Here is an 8,381-nt window from a genome sequence, read left to right as displayed (position 1 = left end):
TCTTTCTCTCTCTCCCTCCCTCTCTCTCTCTCTCTTTCTTTCTTTTTTTCGTCCTCTGTCTTCTCTGGACACCTCCTCCTCATTTCATTCAACTCCGGGCTAAGACGATAGATGCAGACACCAGATCAGTGCTCGGAGGTAACGTATTCCCTATCGTCCCTTTTAATCCTCTCCTGTAAACATTTTAGTTCTTATTTGGTGGATAAAAATGCAAAGTAACTGTTCATCATTCAGACTTTAAAACCAGTCTAGTTTTTACATCTGTGTCACGTTATCAAGGTGAATTCTTTTCGTAGTTTTTGAGAAAGCAACATATGATGTTCAAGGGCTCACTTGATGAGCGCGAGATGCTTTAAAGTGCTGATGAGAGATGTCGGTTTATGTCCCATGTGGACTGCTGCTGTTGTGTTCAGGGGTGTGATATTGCTGATTGATGGATGTTGAAGGCTGGCAACCTGTGCTGACTCAGGCAAAATTATCTTTTTCCAACAAACAGCGCTAAATTCTTGTTGGTGCAGTGAGCAAGGGGCGTGTTGGGATTTTAGGATGTGAGTGGTGTGCCCTTTCTCCCCATCTCCCTCGCTCTGTTTTAGCAATAGGACAAGGCTACAACCAACCAGAGCAACGCTAGTTATAATATTAAACTTTTGCCATATCCGGGTCGGCAGAACTCTGAATGACTTCAGCGCTTATAACTCCATGTCGTCCAGAGTTACAACCAAGCCAATTCGAAAGGCCAATGCTTGCTTGAAGAAGCAGCCATCTTCTTTGTTTTCATGGAACAGGGAATTCACGCGGAACAGTCGCAACTCTGCCGTCCTTATGTTAAGTCCGCCCACCAACTCTACACACGATGTGATTGGCCCTAACCAGAATTTGATTTTTCCAGCTGGCAAGCCAACGGAGAGTTATATTTGCTGTCGCTAGGTTGCGTCTAGATTTCTGGGCTAGGAGAAATTAGACAGCAATAAATAGTAGATTTTTTTTTTTTTTTTTAACTGCACTGTCACACTTTAATTTCTTCCACAAACACAATGATTTTCTCTGAAAGAGAATGGGGGTCAAGGGCAAAAGAACACACTTTATTTTTCACCCTTACACATTAAAGCACACCTTTTCACACACAGTCCATTGCTCTTAGATAAGTGACTGGAAGGTCACTGCCTCAGGTCAGTGTCTCATCTCTGTTTATTCTTCGCCTAATTCACATTCCAGGATGTTTTCCATACTGCATCACCTGTCCAGCGTTTCCTCTCCTGTATTCTCTCTGTTCTCTACTCTTACAAAACTCTTATTTTACACATACACACATGCACAGCATAGTTAGGATATCAATACATCGAGATCAATTAATTTGGCCTTAACTTGTTGGCCCCTCCAAACTTCAAATGAATGTGAACTCTGTGAATTTCCAAATCCAGGTTACTTTTTAATTCTGTGCCCAGTGGGTGAATGACCTCGGCTAGCCGGCTGTAAGGGAAAGAAAAAAAACTGCCTTTAATGTTACATTGAGGTAAACCAAATGTTTCCATTTAACATATTACTATAATAAAGTGTTTATCTTTATGTTAAAGATTACAAATAAAGAAAAGTGTAGTTTCAAATGGAATCCAAATAAAATTAGGAGGTGCTAAGCTACTAAAATGTATCTCCACCTTGTGGTGCTGGTGATTTGAATATAATAGGCTACTAGGTGTGTAAACCAGTATTTGTAGATTGATTCTGTTACTTCTTTTATTTGGCTGAAAAAACCCATCCGTTTCAAGGGTTTTAAATACTGTTCTATCAATTTAGGTTTGTAATTACAATAAATAGAAGTGAGGTCTACATTTAATTGCACTTGAACTCGAAAGTAGGAGCTTATGAGGAGCATTTCAAGCAGCCCCCCCCCCCCCGAGGGAAAGTCATTCAGCATGCATGAAACACCAAACTGTAGAGTGGAAGGGAACAGAGGCGGGACTGCTCCGCCCTGAAAAGAAAGGGGGAAAAAAAATCTTCTGGATGAAAATCTCAAAGAAGAGGAATGCACTGTAGTTCTATTACATGCCTGCCAAGGACCCTGAAGTCTCTCTCCGTGTTGTGATTCGGAAAATAAAGCATCCCTATGAAAGAAAAAACCACCGCTTTGACGTGTAAGTAGGCTGTACGTTATTCATTTTGAACCATGCAGCGATGGGTTTCTCCATTCGGAAACCATCTCCACAATACTCCTATGCTATAATATAGGTCTGTGTTGTGGGAATTAATGCTATTTCTGCGGTCTACTTTTTGCGTAAAGCGTGTCTTTGGTTGGGAAGAAAGCACCGGCAGATTTATCCTACTTGGGGGGGCGCGCCTATCACCCCATAATCGCGTGACCCAGATTCATGATGGTGTTATCTATGGGAAAGGCTCGCTGATAAGGAGGATCTGTTAAAAGTACCAGAGAAACCTTGGCAACTCTCTTATGCAACTTGAACGCTGGCGCTGCAGGCTGAACAATGAGAACTCCTTCAGATTTGAAAGGTTTGTTTTTATTGTTTGGAAACTAAACTTCATACATTTTCAGCTAAGAAAGAGTGCCTGTGAAACTGCACCGTGTTTTGATGTTTTTACGCAAGACTTTGTAACTTGTATTATGTAGCCTACATCAAATTTACAGTTCATTAAGTAAAATAGTGCAGCGCCAATTACTTAAATTAGTTTTTTCCTGTTTTCTTCCTTTTACTTTTATCAGTAAAATGGGTTTGGTCTTACATATTTCATTCCAACCATATGCTGATTGAACCAGGTGACTTACATAACAGTACCTTACTGAACTCAGTGTGCCAGCACACAGCTCGCCAATAACAGTGGCATTTTTCCACATGATTCCATTCTGATCATTACATTGAAGTATTTTGGCTTCTTCTAATAGGCTTGTCGATCTGTGTTTTTTTTCTCGTTTGAGTTTGATGTATTCAGGAGTTTCTCAGTCTGTACTTTTCCACTGGCAGCGGCATTTTCTTGGCATCGGGCCTCCCTCGGCTTAGCTCGGGCTCTCCCTCCTTTTGTAAACCGAGAAAACCTGCGTCACCCCCGGCCGTTGTAATTGAGAAGCAGCCAAACGGTGAACCTGATAGGCCTAGTTAAGAGCCTATATCCGATTATTTATAAAAGACCAAGTTTCAATCTCAGTGGTGGGGGGGGGGCATGGATACAGTGTTAAAAAGGCTAATTAGAAGCTTGGAGAATCACCTTGAATCTCATGAAGTTTCAATCACAAGTTTCACATCACATGTTTGTACAAGCTGCAGTTTCTTCTGTTCTCTTGGTGAGATTAAGGGACTCCAGTAGTGGACACATCTGGATGTCATTAGCCTATGATTGGTTTTCGCAGCTTAGTGTCGACTGGAGTGTTGCTTTCTTGGTGATAAGTTCAGACTGTGTGAAAAGTTGCCATGGTGTTGAACAAACATATGTGCAAATAGCACAGAGCGACCTTTCATTGAGCTGTGGTAGAGAACTTTTTTTCCCCCTTTTTCCTATGTTTTTGACGCAAGCACCTATTGAGGTGTAGCTATGACGCGCTTGGAGCGCAACGGCCTCTTATTGGTCGAGAAGGGGGTCGATCATCTTCTCACGGTCCATTTAGCTGAAAGGAATGTTTGCAGTATCACGCCCACCGAGGGGGTGTGTGGCTCCTCCCTCCTCCCCTGTATGTTATAAAACAAGAACCAAAGGCATGAGTTATATTTTAGGTGACAGGCAGTTGATGAGTACAGAGCTGCAGTTCAACTCCTCTCATCATGACGATCAAAACAGAGACAGAAAACTCTGGTCTGACTTACTCCAAATCTAAAGGGCTAGTGGCATTAGTCACCGGTACGGACTCATTACTGGATATTTAAAGCTGATTCTTCACAATATGAATGGACATCTTTTTTTTTTTTTAGATTTAAAAATCAAAACATTTTCTCTCTCTTGTGTTGCAGCTTTTATGAAACAGAGGAGAATGGGTCTGAACGACTTCATTCAGAGGCTTGCCACAAACTCCTACGCCTGCAAGCAGTGAGTACCATCTGACTAATGTTATTGTTCTGCTTTCACTGGAGGAAAAACTTTGAGAAACAACCAGACCTGCCAGTTATATGTCCCCTGGGGAAGCTGTGTGACTTACTGTGACTCCCAAATCAGCTGATTCACACAGAACATTTTTTTCTTTTTCAGTCCTGAAGTTCAGTCTATTCTGAACTTGAGTGCCCCTCAGGAGGCTGAGCTCATGAATGCAAACCCCTCACCTCCTGTAAGTATTTTTTGCATTAAACAGTGTAATGGATGCTTTTACATTTGTTTACATTTCACCTTATGGAGAGATACACACACATATCCTCTGTTTGCGTGTTTACCATACATCTTGGGGTTCATAATGTGGCTCTAACTTCTACATCTCCTCTCACAGCCTAGTCCATCCCAACAGATCAACCTCGGTCCATCCTCCAACCCCTCGGCTAAACCCAGCGACTTCCACTTCCTCAAAGTGATCGGCAAGGGCAGCTTTGGCAAGGTCTTGCTCGCACGCCATCGCGCAGATGACGAGTTTTACGCAGTCAAAGTTCTACAGAAAAAGGCCATCCTCAAGAAGAAGGAGGTAGATGTGCAAGTTGACATACCGAATGTACGCATGCAACAATAAGTGTCAACCCCTCTAACAGCCTGCTCTTTGTATTCATCAGGAGAAACATATCATGTCAGAGAGGAATGTGCTGCTAAAGAATGTCAAGCACCCATTCTTGGTGGGCCTGCACTACTCTTTCCAAACAGCGGACAAACTCTACTTCATCTTGGACTACATCAATGGAGGAGAGGTGAGTTACCAACTAATCTGCTGCCTAAAAAAGATGAGGACATGAAGCAGACATGACATAAGAGAAGGGAGAAGCTGGGCTATTTAAAGAAGGCGCTAAAGATAATTGAAGGGCCTGGGAGGGCATTTTAAAGATGGATATAGTTGGAGGAATAATAACACAGTGCAAGATGAGGCAGAAACACAGACAGACAGAGGGGATATCCTGTCATAAGAAGCAGAACAGAAGCTGCCGCTCTCTGTCTTTCTTTAAAGGAAACACCTCTCAGGAAATCATGTGGTGGGTTGGGACAGTGGGACAGACTCGGGGCCAAAATTAGCAGCAGCATTCAGACTCAGTGTGTGTCTAATCGAGTTAATTTCCTGCGATTGTTGGACGAGCAAAGATAGTGTTGATTAATATTGCCCTCATCGAGAAACAGAAAGCATTTGCTCTATTTCTCCCCTTTCTCTTTTCTTCCCCTCTTTCTCCCCCTCTGTCCTGCTGCTCTCTCACTCCTCACCTCTGGCCCTTGTTCCATTTGTCTTCCCTTGTCAAACCTTTTAAGCTGTCGCCTTCCTTACCTTTTTATTTCCCCCCATCCGATTTCCTTTTTGTATATGTCTGTTTTTTTTGTTGGTCTTCTAATTTCCTATCTCTGCTCATGTCATTTTGTGGATAATCTATGCCATAATCAAGACATTTTAAGGTTTTGTGACTCAAAACTCTTGTTTTCTCTGTCTTCCAGCTGTTTTACCATCTACAGAGAGAGCGCTGCTTCCTCGAGCCCAGAGCCAGGTTCTACGCTGCAGAGATCGGCAGCGCGCTGGGCTACCTCCACTCCCTCAACATAGTCTACAGAGACCTGAAGCCAGAGAACATCCTGCTGGACTCACAGGGACACATCATTCTTACGGATTTCGGCCTGTGCAAGGAGAACATCGAACCCAACGGGACCACGTCGACCTTCTGCGGTACGCCAGAGGTAAGAACCAAACATCTGGTGATTCTGGAGCAGCACTAAAAAACAAAGTCCTATTCATGGTCATAAAAAGTAATATTCAGTACGGTAACTTACCATTTCTCTCTACAGTATTTAGCTCCTGAGGTTCTACACAAGCAGCCGTATGACAGGACGGTAGACTGGTGGTGTTTAGGAGCTGTCCTCTATGAGATGCTCTATGGCCTGGTGAGTAACATTCAAATTCACCTTACAAGCTTTCATAGTGAAGTTACACCCCACCCTTAACGTTCTTTTCTCAGCAATATATCTGATAATATTGAGTTGTATTGTCTTGAGTTAAACCGATTAAAATGACGCAATCAGTGTTAGTCATGAGGAGTTCTCACTCCTTATTGTTGCCAAGATGCTAATCAGTTGTTTTTATCCCTCCCCAGCCTCCGTTCTACAGCCGCAACACAGCAGAAATGTATGACAACATATTGAACAAGCCGCTGCAGCTGAAACCAAACATTTCCAACGCAGCCAGACACTTGCTGGAGGGCTTGCTGCAGAAGGACCGAACCAAGAGGCTGGGCTGCACAGACGACTTTGTAAGTGTTTTGTCATGTTGATTGTATGTGTGTATCTGTATGCATATTAACATATTATGTACATCAAAGGACATTGCTTAATTATTTGTCTATTGTGTCTCTTCACAGATTGAAATTAAGAACCACATGTTCTTCTCGCCCATTAACTGGGATGACCTCAATGCCAAAAAGATCACCCCTCCCTTCAACCCCAATGTGGTACGTTCCTTTTATATACCACAATAAGTGCTGATTAGGGCAGATTTATGATTTTCTACAGGAGACTTGCTCATGTCCTAGTCCTCAGTATTAACATTTATATAACTAGATCAAGGGCATGGAACATCCTCGCTGAGTTTTAAAACATTTCCAATTATGGCAAGGTTTTCTACAGCCTGACTAATCCTCTCCTTCCCTCCTTCCTTCTTCCCAGACGGGACCCAACGACCTGCGGCACTTTGATCCAGAGTTCACAGACGAGCCGGTGCCCAACTCCATTGGTTGTTCCCCAGACAGCACGCTGGCCACAGCCAGCATCAAAGAGGCTGCTGAGGCCTTTGTGGGCTTCTCCTACGCCCCGTCTATGGACTCTTACCTATAGTACACAGGCACTCAATTGACTCCAATTCAGACTTACAGGACATTAACTGTGGCGTGTCGATGGACTCGCATCTTGATCCCACGTTACATTTCCCGTCGGGATGATGGACAATCCTGAAGCAGCGCCTGCAACAACTCTGCATTTGCAAAGAATTTAAACGTGTGTACGTGCCATGATCTCTCCAACTCTTGAAAGGAAGACTTGCTACAAGAGGAAGACTGCCATGATAAAACGACTCATTGTGGTCTGTAATCCTCCATCTTACCCTCATTTACCAACACACAATTACTTCAACCTTCCACAACAGACAGAGACGCTCTGCAGCCTTTAATTGTCCATCTCATACCTGTTAGTGGAGGTCCTTTGCACATAGCTCAGGCAGCTTTAAAGCCTCCCTCGACCTAAAGCCACAACCGACAAGCACACACACCAACTTCCACCTTTTCTCAAAAGAGGAAGGCTGGACCGTACCGGACCAGCCCTGGCAAGGAATTCCATCTTCATCGCTGTAGCGATTCATCTTCCTTCTTTTGAGTGTCTAACAACCCACTGAGGGCATACCTGTTGCGTTTGAATAAGTACCTTGGAGATGACATTTATTTTGGTGCTTTAGTTTTTTATTATTTACTGTCTGAGTGGTTGAAAAAGGGAGCAATTGGAAGCTGAATGTTACAGAGGGGGATGTTTTATTTGTTTCTCTAAAAGGTGCCTTTTATTCTTTTCTCTCCATCAGAACTTACATCTATCTTTTCATTTAGCTCCACACCAGACACCAGCAGGTGAGAAGAATGTTGTAGCAGCAAATTAACACACCTGATCTGGCTTTAACACGCGACGACGTAAAGAACTCAAACGAGGTTTCATATCTTCATTTGCATACGCAACAATAATGGTGAGAGAGAGAGAGGAAGAGAGAGCACAGCTGCTAGGTGAGAAAGAGAGTAATGTGTTCACAAGTGTTTGTGTAGTTCTGCTTGCCAACCGTGTCCCCCTCATATAGTCTTCCATTCGACTCACAATAGTAAGCCGACAACATCGAAACCGAACATTCCATTTTAATATTGCTGTTATGCAGTTTGACGGTATTTAAGTTTGTTTGTATATTTGGAGTTGTGTGTACTAGATTTAATGTATATTGAACAAGAAATGACTAAAGGTATGCTTAAATATGTATATGTAACAATTCATGTTAAATGTACTGTAAATTGTAAAATTGTTTAAGATTTATGTGACCATGTTTGGTTTGCAATAAAAGTTGGACTTTATTACACCTTATTACCTTGTTTGTAATAATTGATAAATGGACTACATGTACATGAAAGGGCTTTTATTGATTTTTTCTTTGGTCTGAAATGTGCAGATCATTGTTACATAATCTTTTCTTGACGTTGCCAGTTCAGTCCAGGAGAGAAAGTCCTAAAGGAAACTATTAAAATTATTCA

General features: G+C 42.5%; 1 protein-coding gene across 5 annotated transcripts in view; it reads left to right on the top strand.

Moving 5' to 3' along the window:
• The window catches only part of sgk1 (serum/glucocorticoid regulated kinase 1), a 28,329-nt gene extending 20,706 nt beyond the window's left edge, over positions 1 to 7,623 (top strand). The window contains exons 1-10 of one of the 5 annotated variants that reach the window (XM_034900100.1): positions 17 to 138; positions 3,954 to 4,029; positions 4,189 to 4,264; positions 4,421 to 4,609; positions 4,695 to 4,826; positions 5,554 to 5,790; positions 5,899 to 5,994; positions 6,204 to 6,359; positions 6,468 to 6,557; positions 6,772 to 7,623. In XM_034900100.1, the coding sequence (XP_034755991.1) occupies positions 3,959 to 4,029; positions 4,189 to 4,264; positions 4,421 to 4,609; positions 4,695 to 4,826; positions 5,554 to 5,790; positions 5,899 to 5,994; positions 6,204 to 6,359; positions 6,468 to 6,557; positions 6,772 to 6,939 (1,215 nt within the window). In that variant the 5' untranslated portion in view covers positions 17 to 138; positions 3,954 to 3,958 and the 3' untranslated portion in view covers positions 6,940 to 7,623. Of the gene's footprint in view, positions 1 to 16; positions 139 to 1,918; positions 2,133 to 2,403; positions 2,506 to 3,689; positions 3,844 to 3,953; positions 4,030 to 4,188; positions 4,265 to 4,420; positions 4,610 to 4,694; positions 4,827 to 5,553; positions 5,791 to 5,898; positions 5,995 to 6,203; positions 6,360 to 6,467; positions 6,558 to 6,771 lie in introns of those variants that run through there. The other 4 variants (XM_034900098.1, XM_034900099.1, XM_034900097.1 and 1 more) reach the window with 4 other exon arrangements.
• Positions 7,624 to 8,381: the final 758 nt, after the last annotated feature.

This window comes from Etheostoma cragini, chromosome 18, assembly GCF_013103735.1.
Source record: "Etheostoma cragini isolate CJK2018 chromosome 18, CSU_Ecrag_1.0, whole genome shotgun sequence".
Taxonomy (NCBI): domain Eukaryota; kingdom Metazoa; phylum Chordata; class Actinopteri; order Perciformes; family Percidae; genus Etheostoma; species Etheostoma cragini.
The sequence above is the reverse complement of the archived record's forward strand: the minus strand, read 5'-3'. Positions and strand labels throughout refer to the sequence as shown.